Source organism: Kwoniella shivajii, chromosome 8 (genome assembly GCF_035658355.1).
Source record: "Kwoniella shivajii chromosome 8, complete sequence".
NCBI lineage: Eukaryota > Fungi > Basidiomycota > Tremellomycetes > Tremellales > Cryptococcaceae > Kwoniella > Kwoniella shivajii.
The window spans coordinates 83,065-101,712 of NC_085915.1; the positions used below are offsets into that span (position 1 = coordinate 83,065).

Below are 18,648 nucleotides of genomic sequence, written 5' to 3' on the forward strand. Positions count from 1 at the left end.
AGGAATGAGAGTGGAAATGAATAGATGGGATGAAAAGAGAGACAATAGCTGTGTGATTTCAACTGCTACGCGCGTGTGTGGAATATGGGGTGTATGGTGTGTATGGTGGTTTAGTGGCAGTGTTCACCATACTTCCATAAAAAAACAACATAACAAAACGTGCCAAAAAGTAAAAAAGTGAAAAAAATAAAGCAATTCCCGCCTGAGCTGGTCCTAGTTTTCCTGTTTATTTACCCTGAACCCACTGTACACGAACCTGAATCAGAAGGAGGGAAAATGCATAGGATAACAACATATCGACACAAAATACAGAACTGAACTGCTACGAGAATGCCAATGTCTAGTACTCGGTAGAGGATATGCATGCTTGGTACTGATCACGATATACCCACTTGTTCACTGTCTTATATGCTGTGGTTGTTGATCTGAATGTTGCTTCTTTACTGCGGGTTATGAAGGGTCACAAAGGAGCGCAGGGAGAGGAATAGGGAGGTATCGTCCATCTCATAATGAAATTGTAAAAACAAAACAACAATAACAACCACGTCATAGGTGAAGGAGAGAGGCTGTGTTATGGGACTTTATAAGGTCAGCTCGGAGTTATGGCGATTGAAAGAAAGTGTGGTGACAGCATACACGTAATGTGGCACCCATCATTAGTGGTATTCAATTCATATTATACCACTATTGTAAGCGGTGATCTCCGCCTTCATTTCTTACAACAGTCCACTCGACGCGTTTCAGAAGTCCAAGTGATTTTGGGAACAACACCTTTTGAAATGAGATTTTGGAATGAGCTATCAATCCTCTGTTCCATAAGTGATCGCCATAAGATGGCTTTAGTAGCAGCTCTGAATGACTGGAACGCGCCTTCGACGTCTGCTCAAGGTGCACGACAGTATGAACAGCTTGCTCATGTATGTGTCGTCTCCGAATTCCAATTGATTGTCCAATTAACTTGTGATTGTGATAGGCATTAAAAATGGCAAAGGAATACCTATATCCGAGAGATGTTAGTTCTTCCAGATCAGCTATCAAGCCAGGTTAGTTAGCTTACAGATGATACGTATAATAAACCAGCTGACACAGCCGCAGTCGAAACACCTGATATCACTGCTGCTTTCAAACTTGCCGTAAGAGATGGAAGAGGTTCATCATTGTACTCTGATTTCATGGGTATGTCATTCGCCCCTCTCGCTGTTCGAGTTTGACATGCTTTCCAGATGCCGTCGATTCAAGATTCTACCTTGTCAAGGACGATATTGAGCGATACGTAGATGACTTAGGAGTAGTTCAAGAGGATGATCAGGATGTTGGAATGATAATGAGTGAGATGTTGGAAAGAATAGCCATCTGGCAAAGAGCTTGGGGGGTGCCTTTGAGAGCTTTTCAAGAGTGCGTTTCTTCATTCAGATTCGAAAAATAAATAGAAGCTAAACCTTCCAAAGTCCTAAACTGATAGGATCCTTTACATCGACGTTCCATTCGTTGTTACATTCCTCCTTACCACCATTATTCCCTTCTCATCTGCTATCATTCTTGACGCTGTCGCTGTCATCCCTGCCTGCTCATCTACTGGACCCCCCACAAGCTCCACAATTATTCCAATCCGTTCCAGTCAATTATCACAAAGTCCCACCTCCGTCGCCGCACCTTTCCAGATTAGGTATTTTTCCGAGGTATTCCGGGACATTGAGCAAAGTTGCTTACAAGGAGATTGAGAAGATTGCAAGGGAGGAAGCTGGTAAGGGATGGGATGTAAGAAGATTGACCAGAGCCAGGCAGAGAGTCGGTGATGGAGTAGCCAATTGGTTGAGTGGAATGTTTGAGGGTAAGTCACAATGTAAGGGAAGTATGTTGACTCGGACAGGTAACGATTCCGCTCAAGCAGCTTTAAGACCTATGTTCTCGAGGTTCGATTATTATCTCTGTAAATGTTTCTTTGATATCAGGTGAGTGCGCTTCTCTGAGGAGGACAATACAGCTGATACAAATCCAGGACTGACGAGTTATTCGACATCATTGTCGATTTCCCGGATTCTATGGCTGCTTTGGAAGATCTCAAGGTGAGTCAAGATATAAATTGGTTAAAGCTGATCAGGGTACAGGAATGCTTATTCAAGGTGGATCAACGGCTTGAGCTGGTTAACAAATTGAATGCAGCGTAAGTCAATCCATGCGTTAAAGAGTTTAGCTAATAATTCACTTAGAAACTTGAAACGTCTTCTTCATCCGGGAGCAGAGACGAAAGTGGTTTTATCATTATACATATCCACAATTCGATCATTACGTATTCTCGATCCACCAGGAGTACTATTACACAAGGTTGCTACACCTATTCGAGCTCATTTGAGGGAAAGGCCAGATACGATCAAATGTATAGTAGCGGCATTGGTTGAAGGCGAAGAAATAGGTGATGAGAATGAGAACGCAGGTTTGATTAAAGATGATTTAGGAATGGCAAGTGGTTCGGATGGAATCGAAGATTGGTCAGACCCAAAATGGGATCCTGAGCCTATCGACGCCGCTCCTGGTGAGTCCACCACAAACGAAAGCGGAAACTAATGACATGAATTCCTAGAGTTCCGATCGGGTAAAGCTGGTGATATTGTCTCAACCCTGGTTAGCATATATGAAACCCGTGAAGTCATCATCAAAGAGTTACAAGTTTTATTGGCGACGAGGTTGCTGGCTGTCAAAGACTATGATGCCGTGAAAGAGGTAAGCAAATTGGTGTTTATGATATGTAACGAACCGCTGATTGGTGTATAAGATACGCACGATCGAATTGCTCAAACTCCGATTCGGCGAACAAGCGTTACATGTGTGCGATGTCATGCTGAAAGATATGGCAGATTCAAAGAGAATAGATGATCACGTTCAGGGTGACATCGAGGTGAGCATGCTTCAAGACAGCAATAAGCGTCTCATGCTGATTTACCTGCGTTCAGTCCAACGTGCACCCCTTGGTGATTTCCAAAATGTTCTGGCCAAACATACCAGGATCGTCACTACAGCTACCACCGAAATTGCAAAAGTACGTTGATACCTTATCCCAATGATGGTCTCTCGCTAACAAAAGACTCTAGAGCACAAGAGGAATACGAATCTGCATTCCACCACTTCAAACCCGATAAACACCTGCGATTCTTACAGTCTTTAGGCAGTGTCCATCTCTCAGTTGAACTGGAAGATCGAGTGATTGAAGTTGAGGCTACTCCAATCCAAGCTTCGATCATTGAGCTATTTGAGAGAAAAGAATCGTGGAAGGCGGATGAGTTGAAGGAGGACTTGAAAATTCCTAGTGGATTATTGAAAGATGCTCTTAACTGGTGGAAAGAAAAAGGTGTGGTGAGTGAGGAAAAGGGGATTTGGAGGTTGTTGGAATTTGCCGAAGAGGAAGAATAGTCGACATGTGACTATGGTAGACTGTTTCATTTGATCGGACTGGAACAACTAGCGATTCCACCTGAAAGCAGATAACGCGCTTGAGATCAATACATCAGACTGATTTTTAAGCCATCCCCAACGCGAGCGTTCGAAAAAGATACTTATCAGTGAGACATGACCCAAACTAATCATGAACATCCTGGTCCGAATCGGAATATCTAATGTTGTACGGGCTTTTTATATGTGCGATCAACTTGACGTTGATGGACTATACAATAGAAAGGTATAAAGGTTTCCTTGATTCCGAGGATTGTGTATCGTTCTTCTCAAGCTTGACTTCACTACCTCTTTTACTTGACATCTCAGAATTCTCTCACTCGCTGGTCGAGTCTATTAATACTTTATAATTAACCCAATAACCCAATCTTATTATCAATATAATTACTTGACCTTATAATAAATTTAATACTTTACATTAACACCCTATCGTCAATCTAATTAGTCAAAATGAAATTTTCAACAACCCCAATCTTACTCACTTCCCTCGCTTTATCTTCCTCGGCAGCGTTCGGTGCGCCTCTACCTCCTGTTCCAGGATTCAACGGTAACGGAAATACCAAATCCACTTTGGATGTAGGTGGTGGTAGATCACCCAACCCCGATGATTATTCCGATTCACCAAGAATGCCTAATCCCAACTCACCATTACTTGGTGTTGATCTAGGTGGGAATATCAATGCTTTACAACTTAACGTCGGTGATGGAGTGAATAAAATAGGGAGTGGGGATGGCGGATTGGGCTTGGGCTTGGGTGTTAATGGTGGTTTGGGCTTAGGTGGATTGATCGGTTTTGGAGGTAAAGGTAGACCAAGTGAGTTTTGGCTTTTCATAACAATGATTGCTGTACAGCTGAATGATCTCTTAAGTAAATATTGCTAATTTTGTTCGCCTCAGATAAAAGACAACTTCCACCCATTCCATCACCTACAAACCCGATGATACCTTCTACTGCGAATATCCCTACATCTGTACCTATGATCGCACAATCTGCTCAATCGGGATTAACCGTCGACCAAGTCACTGGATTGGCTCAAGGCCTAGATACTCAAAGTCAAGTGGCAGGTCAACTCGGTGGAGTAGCAGGTCAAGCAGGTGGTTTAGTTGGTGGAATTACTGCTCAGGGTTTGAACGGATTACCAATAGTTGAAGGATTGACGAATGGCTTACCAGTTCAAGGTCTCGTAGGAACTGTTGGTGGTCTGACCAATGGACTCCCTTTACAAGGTCTAGTCGGGACTGTTGGAGGTCTTACAAATGGTCTTCCAGTTCAAGGCTTAGTCGGCGGTCTTACCAATGGATTCACCGGTACACTCGGAGGACTGACCAATGGTTCACCCATACAAGGTCTCGCCAATACCGTTGGGGGACTGACCAACAATCTCCCATTACAAGGCCTATCAAGCACCGTCGGAAGTCTCGCCAATGGATTGCCTTTATCAGGTCTCACCGGCACGGTAGGGGGACTCGCAAATGGACTTCCACTACAAGGCCTGACTGGAACTGTCGGAAGTCTCACCAACAACCTCCCATTGCAAGGTCTCACTGGCACGGTCGGAAGCCTTACCAATGGACTTCCATTACAGAGTCTCGCTAACGGAACTCCTTTGCAAGGTCTCGCTGGTAATTTACAAAGTTTGACCAATAGCCTTCCTACCCAAGCACTCGCAAGTACCGCTCAAGTCGCTGCAAATCCAGGTACCCTCACTCAATCTGTTGATACTCCCATGGAGAGCGTGACCAGTGTAGCTCAAGGTGTCACTTCATCATCTCTTGGAAATATCGTGGGAAATCTAGGTTCAAACACCTACTTACTATCGTCAGGACAGATCCTGAAATTAGCATCTGATCTTGCCCCTTCAACCCCTCTGAACGATTTGCATCCAGTCGAGATCGAAGGCAGAATGTACATTTTAAATTCAGCTAATCAGGTCGTTGGTACGATGACTTCACCTACAATTGGATTATACTCGGATCCATCATTCATTCCTTCTGAGGATAAAGAAGAAGGATCGAATCCTTACTCAGGTGGATATACACCTTTAGCAGATCAACCTGATGCTTTCGATTTAGTGGCTTCTCAGATGTCTGGATCGGAACCTTCCTCGACATTCATCGGTTCGAATAGTGCCGGTGGCGCTGCAAGTGTTCAAGGATCTCTCCAAGGGTTGAATGGGTCTAGAATGACAACTTCTCAACCTGTTCCAACTTCGACTTCAGCTTTGGGTTTACCAACAGCTGCTATCACCGATGTTCCGACTGGAGCTATCACCACCAACATCCCTACAGCAGCGATCACCGCTACGCCGACCGAGGGCTGGGGAGAATGGGTTACTGCAGCTCCAACAGCTATGCCAACGATAGATAACCAAGATGGTGCAGTGGGAAGTGCGATGATTCCTCAGACTAGTTCGGGATTAGCTTAATATGTAGTGACTGTATGCATGATGGTACAAACCTCGCCTAAAGTCGTTTTCTCACGGACTGACCTCGTCACAGTATGATGTTTGAAATCTACCACGAGATGAGGATTGTTTTCAGACCCAGGTGAGATATTTGATGTGATCAAACTCAGAGCGAGACGAGGTTAGCTTTGAATACAGGCGAGTTGGGAATAGATCAAAAGTGAATTACGAGACTGAGCCATACATTCCAGTGAGATGAAATCCTTGATGAGCTAAATTTACTTTTGTCTCTAGACGCGATCAAAATTGATGACTCAGTACAACCTCAGCTCTTCGAGGTGTGATCGGCGTGTCATCTTAGACATCATTTCCGAGAGTACTACAAGCTGACATCCACGATGATTACTGTTGTTGATATCACACGACTAAATATAGTGAAAGCTGACATCATACGCTAGAGATATTCCGGGGTATTTTCACCGGGACTCCACCATAGAAGTCAAGGTCAAAGACAGTCCGACGCGTTCCTTATTAAACTTACCCTTGTTAACCTTACAAGTGGGAACTTTTCACTTTGATGGTTGGACACCTTTCATCTTGAACAACAACAACAAAAACCCATCAACAATTCAATCAGGATAAGATTTCAAGATGAGAGTGACATTCCCAAACCCACTGGGACCGCCAATCACAGTCGATACCGCCCACCTTAACTCGATACGCGAGAGGATACCGAGGTCATTACCTTCATTACAGCGTCGACCACATTTCAAGTTATTCGCTATAATTTTCGCTATCGCTTTGCTCTTCACAATACATCCTAAACCACCTTTCCCTCCTAGCTACTCGGTCGAATGGAGACAGGAAGGGAGCCTACCGCAAATCAAAGGAAATACACTCATGGGAGAGGGCAAGAGTGGTAGATATGTGAAGTGCGTTTATATCTATTGAGACAAGAAAAATATGCTGATGTGAAAACAGGTTTGATGTTCCTAGAGGAACAGGTGAGTCAGCGATGACCGAGCATATGGCCTGAATGGGGAATGCTGATGTTCTCTGTTCTGTCGGAAAGGATTCAACCATCAAGTGAGTTACTTCTTATCTAATCTGTAACACGCTAACGCCTTCTATTCAGTTACAAAGGGTTTTGTGAGTGTGCTTTCAAAGTAATGCAGTGCGACATGTGCTGCAGGCTGACACCCACCGAAACAGACTGCAACATCACCTGGCGCTTCTAGGGAACCGGTCACTCGCTTTTGAGCCTTATGTAGAGGATGACACGGTGTGTACAATGATTATCGTCCGTCTGGATGAACCTCCACAGACTGACGAATACATCTAATAGTACCTTCCCTTTGTGGTCTCTCGATGGCCATGGAGGTCTGCTCGAATACCACTATCAGCATATATCTCAACCGTGATATCGGGTTTTGAGAAATTCTCCAAATCACCAAGAGCTGTACCGTAAGCTGGTTTGATGTATCGTGACTGAATAGGGCTGACTTTATGCTCAAAGTGCCCACTACTACCGTAATGTCTGCCCGTCACGCAAGGAGCAATTACACGCTATCAGGAACGACGCTCAACCACAAGGTGACTTGGAACTGGTGGAGGATGGTCAGTCGAGGATACATCAAATACAGGTCCTGCTTGCTGGTAGTCAAGAGAATTGCGTGAGAATCACCGGTGAACCCTTTGACGATGAGTGAGTTTCGATACTTTTACAGATACCTCTCCCTTACCACCAAAACACCTATTCTTGTTGAGAACCCCGAATGCAATCTATGCTGACCGCACTTGATTTGACAGGTTCTTTGACTCCCCAGCCTCTCTCGACCTCTACGATACCTTTGTCAAATCACCAGTGATGAAACACTTTTCCTTCTCCCCCACGGTATTGGCAATCATAAATCGCGCTTTACCCTCTCTGTCTCCAGAATCGCTGCCTTATGACCTTCAAGCTGTGAGTCAAGCGACTAGCCAGGATATACCGAAATCGACCATGTGGAGGCACATCCTAGCTATGCATCTCAGAAGAGGGAAGAACTGGGAGGCAGTATGTGAGGAAAAAGGACAACGATCAGCGTGAGTTTATTACCCCGTCCACTGAATTCAAACTTATTATATGAGCTTTCACAGCCCCTTTGTGTCATTCAACAAACTACCGCTTCTTCCTGGAAACGAAAATGTCCCTCCTCCCGCTTCAATGGGAGAAGCCGCTCGAATGGGATTATATCGAGCTAAATGTCTACCTCAAACGCTAGAAATCATAGCGAGAGCAAGAAGGATGAGGAAAAATCATCCATTATTGAAATCAGTATATATACTTACTGACGCCGATGACGCTTGGATAAACGAAATTAGAATGTGGTTACAATCTGAAGGATGGAATGACGTTTGGATAGGAAAAGATGATATCTATCCTGAATGGCAAGATAAAGAAGTTGGTGTAGCGGTAGATATGGAAGTTGCCAGAAGAGCAGGTGTTTTCGTTGGGAACGGGGTGAGTCATTTTGAGAGCTCGTACACAGTGAGCTAATAAAACTATATAGTTCTCCACGACAAGCTCAAATATCGTATTACTGAGATCGAGAGATGGGATACATCCTGATTTAACTCAATTCTGGTAGAGATTGATGCGTAATTTATCGCGAATCCATCTGTAAAGCAATATACATACACTTATGCAAGGGTTTTAAGGGTCAATGGTTTTGGATTGTGGACTATGAACCATTGTGAACGGATGGAATGATCAAAGTATTAACGATCGTATCTCGTAAAACCCGACTGTATCTAGCAGTCGAATCATTTGGTGAAGAACACGAGAGACCTGGATATACTAATCGATACGCTTAGAGCTATCAGCCACTGAAACGTTACTCGACAAGGCAAATCGTGATCGGCTGTACGTCCGTAGCATATGCATGTCTACATGAACCATATTCCGACTTCATCAAAGCAAGTTATGGTCAATGATATATTCTAAAAGATGCCAGCATTTAGTTTCACTCGCTTCGAGACGACTCAATGACTCACCTTTGGCAACCTCATAAGCAGCGAAAGTAGCTCCTGCGGCGGGTACAGCTCTGAGTAGAGAAGGCGTTATTCCTCGGAACAGTGCTCGGCTACAACATTCAGTTAGCACTGTGTTAGCGACCACAATATATTGATCAACTTACACTCCACCTTCCTGAATGATCGCTTTGAATTCATGTGCTACATAACCACCAGATAGCCATTGTCCCTTAATTGGCGGAGTTTTCGATAACTGGACTCTTGACTTGATCACATCAAGTGGATAACAAGCTACCCAATATGCTACACCTCCGATAGCACCGGAAGTGAGCAATGCCCATATAGGTACTGGGTTTGGTGCGTAATTCTTTGCGAACCATCTTTTTGAGGTCTCATACCCTAAATTAACGAATTAGTGTTGTCAAGATTTAGGATTGAATTCACTTACCAGCGTAGAATCCTGCATAAGCAGGTATTTCACGGATAAATGTAATCTTTCATGTATATCAGCTTCGCGTCTCATGTATGAATTTCAGTGAGCTCACCCAGTAACCTCTCATGATACCATTCCTTAACCCATATTCCCTCCACATATCTCCAACAACCCCACTCAGTTTCTTATCACCCGCACCACCGTACTGTCCTTGCATTCGGATCTTGAACATCTCGACCTGTTTCGCGTACACATCAGCATGAAGCAAGCGGACAGAAAAGGTGGTAACCTACAGGAGACGCCAATACAGCGTTGGCAGCACCAGCCATTGCTCCCGCTGTGGCTACTTGAGGTATAGATAGTTCGGGATAAGGGGAAACGATCCGCCTCGATGCGCCGTAAGCGGTGAACAGGAGTGAGTTGACAGCGGCGATACCAAGCAACGGGGACATCTGAGTAGAGTCCATGATATCAACACATATACAGCTTGTATGCTGTGTGAACGTGGACTTACCATACCCTTGTAGAGAGCAAGGAAACCCTCATTCCGTACGGTGGTGGTGAAGATGTCGAGGGTGTTCTTGAATTGTCCTTTAGGAGCTGTTTGAGCTCTCTGTCGAAGGCAGTATGGATTAGCTTTGATATCGGTTAGGTCATTGGCTGGTGTGAACAAGCTCTCACAGTTTTCAGCGTATCAAGTGGCTACACGGACATTTGATTAGCTTAGAAAACAGTCTGCTTCAATGTAAGCTCACCTGTCCCACCAACACCTGAGATGCACCTCCTATACTACCTGATATGAGCTCGATAGCATTCGCGTTCCTCCTTTGAACAGGAGGATCAGGTATAGGCTGCAGGGGTGTTGTCTCGGACATTGTGGTTGTAGATGCTGGTGACAGAGACGGAGATGAGAATACGAAGAAGAATGAGAAGTGTATACTCGTATTGGGCGTTTAATCGAGATATTTTCCCATTTTTACGAGACGCTCGAAAGAATCGATTCGGGAATGTAATCACGTCATCACTTTTTTGGTGGGTAAGATAACGGAGTTACCAGATGATCTCCGTGTCGAAGAATGCACTCGGGATGGAATGGACGTAATAAGAGATGGTAAAGGAAATACTCTTCTTTCCAATGTACTATATCACCTTGTCAAATCAGTAGGAAAAGCGAGACATCCTCCCGCAAGATGCAAGGTGAGTCAATATCATCTGTGACAACCTTCTCAAGCTGACGAATTGATTAGGTCTCGTTCACTACTCTGATGATTCTTCCCCCGAGCTATCGACTCATCAATCTATTCCTGGCCCATCCGTAAGTCATCGCGTCACATCTCGCTAGGATACTTGATCACACTTGGCCCTTCCTCCCCTCTCTTCGCATCTCTATATCGGGGCGTGACAATGTATGCTTTCTTCTTGGCTTCTGGCGTGTATCGTTTCGGAGCAGCGACTGAGGGATCAAATCTCAACAGGTGAGTTAAAGAGTATGTCAATCTCGCACAAGGAATCCAGCTGATTTCATTGTGACTGATAGCATCACCATCTAATATAGCTAAAGGGAAACTACGTCCTCCTTCAGGCATAGTCATAAATCGATCACCTAAACGAATCCGTCGGTCGTCACCTCACTCAGCAGAATTACCGGAAAATCTCACACATACGGCTCAATCTGATATCGCTCAATCGGAACTTGCGACTACCACTCATAATGGAAAATCCAAATGGGGTAAAGAATTTGATGGATTGACAGAAGAACAAGTTTTCAATATTGTGACAACACCAGATCAAATCGATGGAACAGAAGATTGGGGTATACCGTCGGAAGTGGACCCCGACGAGTCTAGCGATGCTTTAAAGGTGACCTCAGTCCTCAGTGAGAAAGCAAGCCAGCTGACGCATGTATGTAGTCAAAAGTGCAAAATTTCCTACGGCTCAAGTACGAAAGAGCAGAACACATAAATACCAGACTTTTGTCTTCTTCGTCATTTGCAAATCCACATATCTACTCTAAACTGGTAAGTCTTCGTGCTTCCAAATCTGAGCTATCTCTGATACTCTAATAGGTCGAGTTTGTTTCTATCGACGAAAGATCGACCAATTTCCCTTCATCAGGATGGTTGACTAGGCGCAATGTCGAATCTCTCATTCCGACTCACGGACCATCTGTCTTATCAGCTCAACAGAAAGCCAAACAAGATGTTGTGAAAGCGACTCAGGTCACCGGACAAAGAAGAGAGATCACCTTCGCTCCTGGTAAGCATAGAGATAGGGAAGAAGGGAAAAAGAGGGACAGAAACGGCTGGGAGAAGGATGATAGAGATAGACACGAATATCGGGATAGAGAAAGGGATAGAAGGAGAGAAAAGAAGAGAGATCGTAGGTGAACCGTAGCGTTCAAGTCCAATGCATACTTCTCTACACCTTTGTCGCCCATATTGACCAAATAGGCAATACCAATTTCCCTATACCCAGTCTTAATTCCCCTTGGTATCCCCTTTTCAATTCCTCGAAATCGGCTTCTGATATTATCCCCGACGCAATGACAAGTTTTCGTATCGTGTCCGGCATAGCTAAAGCGTTTGGTAATTGAGCTTTTCCAATTTGATTTAATCGCGCATCTAAAGCCGATTTAGTAGACTATCGGAATGTAGGCAAAACTCCGCTCACCCTCTGGCCAATCACTCATGGGCAGTTCTCTCATCTCCTTGTTGACCTTCTCAAACTGACCATCTTGCGAGAGATAAATTGGGATCTGTACAGCTGCTTCCATGTCGATCCCAAATTTCTCCATTGCCCTATCATATACTCAGCTGTTTCGTTTTTGTTTTATATCCACTCACTCGCGTGATATGTCACCGAACCTAGCCATTGAGGGACACTTGTCTTCTATCTTACCATCCAAACAACGGGATTCCATTTCTGGTTCGACAATCACCAATACTCCTCCAGGTCTGAGTAAGCTACCCAATCGAGTGAGTAGTGAGCAAAAATCGCGAATCTACACGCATTACACTTTCAACTACCTTTCGTCATGAGCAAGCGGAAAGACCACACACCCCGGTAATGAGAAATCTAGCATGGACCAAATCGAAAGTTCCCATCCAGTCGTTTGGGAAGGGTTGTAGAATACTTCGAATGATAAAGGTGATTTGTGAGGGATAAACGGAAGGATATATCGGGCTAAGATCGACCTACAGACAAAGAGATATCAGCCCACACATAATAGACCGATGTTGCCTTACACCTGTAGCTTGAATGTTGGGGAATTGGTTGGTCAAATCGATCAGCCATTGACCAGTCCCACATCCTATGTCTAAGACCTTTCCAATCCCTCCATTCAGCTCGAACTTTGCGAGAGCAGCTGGTGGCAATAATCCATCGAAAAGCTATATCTTGGCGTTATACCTCAATCCGTTCGAAGCTGCGAAATCAGCACATACAAGAGTAACGGCTTTGTGCTGTGCATTCAAGCGATTGATCTCGTCTAAATCGACCGGTAAAGGATAGTCTTCTAAATGTCGCGTTTTGCATTGTCAGCTTTGCTCGATCTATTTGAATGGACTTTTACTCACCTTGAATCGTATGAGACTTTCTGCGTTCTATGTCTGACATTCTATGTGTAAATTACACCTGTTCCGTTCTGACTTTCGAGCTCAATATCAAGTGGACATTACAACGATACTTTCAAACCAAGAATCCATAACACATATCGGTCACTTACCTTATATACCTTCCTTCAATGCTTCGTCGCCGTATTGGCGGATCTGTCTTCATGCATGACCCCGCACAATGCACTTCCGCCGGGTGAAGTGACCGTGTCTCACTCCATGCAATCTAAAACTCTAAATTTCATATTGACAAGTAGATACATAGATCAGATCCTGCGGCAGATCACGGACGAAAGGTTTTCTATTCTACTGGTTTTGATTGATTAACATTCCAACGTTTCAAGTTTGTCGAAAAAGGTCTTCCTTTTTGTCTTCTCAATCATCACATCACCCCAGGCCCTCCATGTGATTGGAGTTCTGTTTATCTTGGGTCCATCGGATCAACAACGAAAACGATGCAGCAATCGCGAATCGCCCAATCAACCATTGATCAAATCAAAAATTGTCTACCCGATCGCCTTTCAAGAAACACAAAAATGCACAGATTTACAATGTCACAGCCCATCACCTGATATCTACACAAAGCAATCTACAAATCCAATCACATTGCACGAGAAATATGATAGCTCTATCCGATCGTTGTATTGGTCTATTCTACAACTTACTGGCAAATGTCATCCAAACAGGTAAACTCAATTCTCCTTTGCCCGAATCGATCTCTTCCCTACTTTCGACCGTCAACCTATCGTAAATATCCGCCGTCGTGACTTCGGTTGAAAGTACTATTCTCCTGAATGCTCCTGGAAGTGAAAGTGAAACGGGTAAATGCGCTTGACCAACTTCTTTTAACGTAAGATCTAAAAGCAAACAAAGTGTTGAGCCTAGCAACGTGCTTATAAACACTCTCGACATACCTTTGGACCATGGCGATAAGGGCATATCAAATGATCTCGTGACGACTTGATCATATCTCCCATCCGATTGGAGATACTCCGATATTGTTTTTCCCGGATTTGGATCGATCTGAAGTTTGGCCATCGCTCTATCCAAGGGGATCCCATCAACCTGAGAAGACAAGAAGAAGAGCTTACATAAGACTCACTGATTGACCAGTGCAACATATTTTGCCGTAGCAGGACAAGCCTCTTCAATCTCTTGACTGGCCGTTCTGTATAGAGCTTGCGGTTCAATTATGAGCAAATGTCCATTGGGACTTAGTAGCTTTGTCAAGCTGGATACGAGTAGCGCGAAGTCTCGAATCTGACCAGAATATCATCAACCCAAAGTACTCGTATTCTCGGCATTATATCGATTCACTTACTCCTGCAATCAGATATCTAGCATGAATCAAATCAAAAGAACCTTCCCAACCCTCAGGGAAACTATCGAGTATATCCAGTTTCACAAATTCTACATTTGATGAATGATTTGAAGGATGTATGGACACCAAATCCACCTAGAATATTCAAACCATATAAGGGATAAGACAATAGCAGAGGGATTGGATCCAAGAGGATAATGACGTACTCCTGTGACAAACGCTTGAGGGTATTTTAACGCAACTTCAATACTCCAGATACCAGTCCCACAACCTACATCCAGAATCCTAGGTTTCGTTTGCTTTTCAATGTTCTCAACGATAGCTGACGGTATGAGAGAACCGAACAACTAGTTTGAGCCATCAGTAGTTAACCAAGATGATGGCTGATCCGTGAACGTACCATTGTCAACGCTCTATGTTGGGAATTCAATCTAATGATCTCTTCTTTGTCTGCTGGAAGTTGGTAGTTCTCTGGAGCGCGGTACGGTCAACTCACTGGCTTCGGAAAAAATGCATGTGGTGAACGACATTAGCATACTCACCTTGAACACCATTATACAATCTACCATCGTGCTCTTCAAACCTAGTGGACTCGATGTCATCAGCAATTCAGGATCTTACACCTCAGATGATAATTCAATTCACTCAAGTGATCTCCCGCTTTTAGGTGAGAAAGAAGTACGATCAATTTCGGGTGACATTGCTAGTGCAAGAACGAAACTCGAAGTGACAACTAAGGAAGAATCAAATCAAACATCTTAACAATTCTGGTGCATCAGCGCCATCTATATAAAGAATCATCCAGGTCACTAGTGCATGGGTCGTTACCATTTCCTCTCCCCGCCTGGAACTAAGCACTGTGATCGGTAAAATAGTGCGTAACAGGTCAAAATTAGTCACGCTTTGATCATCATCTGTAACGTCATCTTATTATACACCCCACCTACGCATCTATATCTCACTCTCATTTCCGGGTAGTTGTCCTCCCTCCATCAAAATACAATGCGCCACCCTGCCTATCCCGTAACCCGTTGATAAACCATAGGATATCGAGTGTGCTACAGCAACAGTCCAGGAGAAGCGGAAAATCCATCTATAACAGCTTCCTAGAAATGAAACATGCATGTAAAACTGAGCTTTGAAGCGAAACCGAAGATTTTCAATGATAGTAGTGTATAATTAGTGAGGGTGTATAATAAGTAGGTAGAGTATACGTTAAGGGAAGGATCAGGTCAATAATCGGGGTGTTTTTAAATGGTTCACTCCTAGTGGATACCGACCATCCAAGGCATGTCACATGGCCTATTGCGATATGAGGCTTACAGATACCGAAAAAGGATGGAAATCCGATAGACCGAAATGCACGATTTGATTCCTCATACTGTCCATTCGTAAGTCGCACTGCGGAGGCTTTATTTGGAGAGATCTATCGGTTGCAAATAAGCATCGTATACATAGCAAGGCCTGACCATCGACTGTATTTCCCCACTTTTGGAAATGACTGATGATCTTCGAGCTAGCTGACCTGAACAGATAGGTATCTCGAGAAATGAGCCGCGATCTTTGACTTCAACAACATACGCAAACACCTCCAAAAGTGGCGTTGCTCCGCTGTGATGTTTCACTACATGTCTGACTGAAGCCGTTGCGTCTTACTGGGCTAAAAACCCTCCTTCCTTTCAACGAACCCCTTTGAATTATGATCGCATCTACCCCTCTTTCAATTCCTCGATAATTATTTCCATCTCTCATCATAAGCAATTCACCCCGACAACGAAATCCAATGAGAATGAGCTTCCTTTGATCATTTCCAGCGATCCTATAAATCCACTAATCCTATCAACTAATTGCTGATGATTGATTCAAAGCACATAAATCAGGTTAAAAAATCGTTCAAACAATGCAAGTAAAATAGCTGCCTCATTTCTGGATGGTACTACTTGTTTTCGTTTTAACATCTTCTCCCCCACAGTCTTTTCCCAATCTCTCTCCCTGATCTGTTGACTACTGTAGTAGTATTTATCTGTTCCTAACTCTCCCACAAGATGAGATCTCATTCTGCGCTGTCAAGCTTTCTAGTCTTGCTCATGGAAGTTTCGGCGGATCCGTGAGTTGTGCTTACTCTTTACCCTTGGGAAACGATCTGCATACATGCAAGGCTGATGCTCTTTCGGAACGTCAGATTCTTCGTCATACAACATGGAAATGCGGTAGTTACTAGTCGAAGAGATCCTATCATATCTCCCGGTGGGATATCTGGACATGGTATGTTTTCGTTTTTTTGATCAAGATGAAAACTCAAATTCAACGTCATGTTTCACTAATCAACAATATGTTGTTCTTCGCACTTCTAGTCCACTCTATAGTCGGCACATCATCGTTCAAACCTTCGTATGATTACGATAATTCGGTAAATGGGAAATGTACAACCGCCGATGTAAGCGTAGACAAAAGTAGTTACTGGGCGCCTCAGTTGTACAGGAAACAAGATGATGAAAGTGTGCAATTGGTCAAAATGAATAGGGTTAACACGTGAGCGACATCCTGGAGATACACGACTATAATGCTATAATATGTTGATAGCTGACTATCGGTACATGAATTCAGATATTACTTTGTGAGTTTCATTTCTGTACACACGTAACTGTGGAAGAGATTTGGCTGAAAGCGATTCGCTGCGACCTCATATAGATGCGTCGGTCAGTTTATTGACACAGTTGACTCTGACTCGGACGTATCAACTGAGACTGATGAGTTGAAATAGCCAGGGGACAGAACAGATGTATGAGTTCCCGAAAGGGATGAAGATGTTAGCTGGTAATCCATTTAGAAACACGTTTGATGCCAACGATCCTGCTCAAGCCGCTATAGGTTTTACTTGCTTAGGTGCAGAGGGGCCTGTAACGAACGGTGAGTGGAATTTTGGGTTAACAGAAGGGATCAAGTCAAAGCTCGCCTCTCAATCTGGACACTAAGCCAATTTGGAAAATCGAACAGCCGTTTATGCTGACGACCTCGCCATTTTTACTCACACTTAGGGTTTCCCGACAGGAGTTGTCCTCAGGATTTACGTGCCGAAGTGACATTCCTTCGTGCTGGTGAGCGGATTCTATAGGTCACGAAGACAAGTCTGATGAAATTAAACAGGGACGGCAAGAATGTATGGTTGGAAGGGAGGTAAGTCAACTTCGATTATATGAACCCGCCGAGGAATGGCTTCTATCCATCGCACCCGCTGATATTCATGTCTTTACTGAAACATAGCAAACACGTCGCTTATCCCGCTTCTGGAAAGTTCGATGCTGGAGGACCATGCCCCTCGACGCACCCCTATAGGATTATGACTTGTGAGTTGGTACCCCGACGATCTTGATGGAGCTGATTGGTCTGATTGGTCAGTATTTTACGAGTTCCATTTCGTCGTCAGTATAATTTCCTCCACCTCTTGAACTCTTGATGATTGTTTACGAAGACTACGTCTATGATAGGATACATACGATTATAAAGCCGGTGCTAGGGTTCTGGCTCAAGGTGATGATACAGGATATGGTTTTCATGGTTAGTCAAGATTTACTTTTATCATATTGTCATCAACGCACATTCCCACTGAATTCTTATGGTATATGCTGAGATACCAGTTTTTGTGCATACTGTAGGTGATTTCACGAATGGCTGGCCAGTCGGATTGTTCTCTGAAATATTTACCAAAGGCAAAGAATGTGAAGTTTTATTCGAGGTTGAAAATTGTTCACCTCTGAAACCATATTTCACCGGTGATAGAGGTGCGACTTGTCAGCCTGATGACGCCAGTGTGATTGTCAACGAGGTGGGTTAAACCCGTTTCGAATCCCTATACTGGATCCGTTTCCCCTTGACGACTATTCGCGGAGTCGGGATTGATAATTTTCGCGATTTTATAGGAAATAGGAGATACCGCACCTATAGCGAAACTTCCAGGTGACAATCCAATCTGGAACGGTGGTCCAGCACCCAATAAAGGTGGTTCTGCTGTTGCTGCAACATCTTCAGCAGGAGCAGGAGCAGGGGTTAGTCAGCCTGCTTCTGCAGTATCAGCAGCCACTTCTCTTCAAGTCACTTCGCAAATTTCATCGCAAAATCCTAACAACTCAGCTCAGTCTTTCCCTGCTTCCTCAGCGACCAGTCCGCTTGCTCTTCCAGCGACTACCAGTATTGCTTCATCTACGACCACTAGTAGGAAAGGATGGGGAAACTGGGGTAAAAGGAGAAGGTCGAGGGGAACGTATTGATGTATCAATGATGGAGATTACAAATAGCTGCGATTCCATTAACACTTGATGCTTGATGTACTATCAATGAGTTAGTACATGGCGAGGGATTAGTACTGCTGAATGACTATCGATACATGCTTTGATTGAATATTACTATCTACCTATA

At 43.9% G+C, this 18,648-nt stretch overlaps 8 protein-coding genes across 8 annotated transcripts; 5 read left to right on the plus strand and 3 right to left on the minus strand.

The window, feature by feature from the left end:
- Positions 1 to 833: 833 nt before the first annotated feature.
- IL334_005798 (uncharacterized protein) lies at positions 834 to 3,408 on the plus strand (the record flags this gene model as incomplete). Its single annotated transcript, XM_062937506.1, has 12 exons — positions 834 to 917; positions 974 to 1,043; positions 1,096 to 1,176; positions 1,224 to 1,395; positions 1,449 to 1,952; positions 2,000 to 2,066; positions 2,109 to 2,164; positions 2,211 to 2,533; positions 2,582 to 2,721; positions 2,774 to 2,896; positions 2,952 to 3,037; positions 3,090 to 3,408. 12 exons carry the CDS (start codon positions 834 to 836, stop codon positions 3,406 to 3,408), a joined length of 2,025 nt encoding a protein of 674 aa, XP_062793557.1.
- Positions 3,409 to 3,897: 489 nt separating this feature from the next.
- Positions 3,898 to 5,873, plus strand: IL334_005799 (uncharacterized protein; the record flags this gene model as incomplete). Its single annotated transcript, XM_062937507.1, has 2 exons — positions 3,898 to 4,261; positions 4,345 to 5,873. 2 exons carry the CDS (start codon positions 3,898 to 3,900, stop codon positions 5,871 to 5,873), a joined length of 1,893 nt encoding a protein of 630 aa, XP_062793558.1.
- Positions 5,874 to 6,503: 630 nt separating this feature from the next.
- Positions 6,504 to 8,482, plus strand: IL334_005800 (uncharacterized protein; the record flags this gene model as incomplete). The annotated part of the gene is made up of 10 exons (XM_062937508.1): positions 6,504 to 6,784; positions 6,834 to 6,856; positions 6,925 to 6,938; positions 6,988 to 7,001; positions 7,065 to 7,134; positions 7,198 to 7,316; positions 7,369 to 7,557; positions 7,662 to 7,937; positions 7,992 to 8,355; positions 8,405 to 8,482. 10 exons carry the CDS (start codon positions 6,504 to 6,506, stop codon positions 8,480 to 8,482), a joined length of 1,428 nt encoding a protein of 475 aa, XP_062793559.1.
- Positions 8,483 to 8,805: 323 nt separating this feature from the next.
- Positions 8,806 to 10,175, minus strand: IL334_005801 (uncharacterized protein; the record flags this gene model as incomplete). The annotated part of the gene is made up of 9 exons (XM_062937509.1): positions 8,806 to 8,834; positions 8,889 to 8,977; positions 9,032 to 9,266; positions 9,316 to 9,361; positions 9,413 to 9,538; positions 9,594 to 9,752; positions 9,815 to 9,913; positions 9,982 to 10,002; positions 10,056 to 10,175. The coding sequence occupies 9 exons, from the start codon at positions 10,173 to 10,175 to the stop codon at positions 8,806 to 8,808; spliced, it is 924 nt and encodes a 307-aa protein (XP_062793560.1).
- Positions 10,176 to 10,490: 315 nt separating this feature from the next.
- On the plus strand, positions 10,491 to 11,687 carry IL334_005802 (uncharacterized protein; the record flags this gene model as incomplete). The annotated part of the gene is made up of 6 exons (XM_062937510.1): positions 10,491 to 10,497; positions 10,548 to 10,615; positions 10,751 to 10,775; positions 10,838 to 11,160; positions 11,211 to 11,318; positions 11,367 to 11,687. The coding sequence occupies 6 exons, from the start codon at positions 10,491 to 10,493 to the stop codon at positions 11,685 to 11,687; spliced, it is 852 nt and encodes a 283-aa protein (XP_062793561.1).
- A 31-nt stretch (positions 11,688 to 11,718) lies between these two features.
- On the minus strand, positions 11,719 to 12,915 carry IL334_005803 (uncharacterized protein; the record flags this gene model as incomplete). Its single annotated transcript, XM_062937511.1, has 7 exons — positions 11,719 to 11,921; positions 11,971 to 12,098; positions 12,144 to 12,301; positions 12,360 to 12,494; positions 12,546 to 12,689; positions 12,744 to 12,814; positions 12,876 to 12,915. The coding sequence occupies 7 exons, from the start codon at positions 12,913 to 12,915 to the stop codon at positions 11,719 to 11,721; spliced, it is 879 nt and encodes a 292-aa protein (XP_062793562.1).
- Positions 12,916 to 13,565: 650 nt separating this feature from the next.
- IL334_005804 (uncharacterized protein) lies at positions 13,566 to 14,933 on the minus strand (the record flags this gene model as incomplete). The annotated part of the gene is made up of 8 exons (XM_062937512.1): positions 13,566 to 13,768; positions 13,826 to 13,953; positions 14,014 to 14,171; positions 14,233 to 14,367; positions 14,439 to 14,579; positions 14,633 to 14,703; positions 14,775 to 14,815; positions 14,878 to 14,933. 8 exons carry the CDS (start codon positions 14,931 to 14,933, stop codon positions 13,566 to 13,568), a joined length of 933 nt encoding a protein of 310 aa, XP_062793563.1.
- A 1,344-nt stretch (positions 14,934 to 16,277) lies between these two features.
- IL334_005805 (uncharacterized protein) lies at positions 16,278 to 18,500 on the plus strand (the record flags this gene model as incomplete). Its single annotated transcript, XM_062937513.1, has 12 exons — positions 16,278 to 16,339; positions 16,415 to 16,497; positions 16,587 to 16,764; positions 16,997 to 17,142; positions 17,271 to 17,330; positions 17,380 to 17,409; positions 17,497 to 17,503; positions 17,569 to 17,579; positions 17,632 to 17,654; positions 17,721 to 17,790; positions 17,889 to 18,058; positions 18,153 to 18,500. 12 exons carry the CDS (start codon positions 16,278 to 16,280, stop codon positions 18,498 to 18,500), a joined length of 1,188 nt encoding a protein of 395 aa, XP_062793564.1.
- Between the last annotated feature and the right edge of the window lie 148 nt (positions 18,501 to 18,648).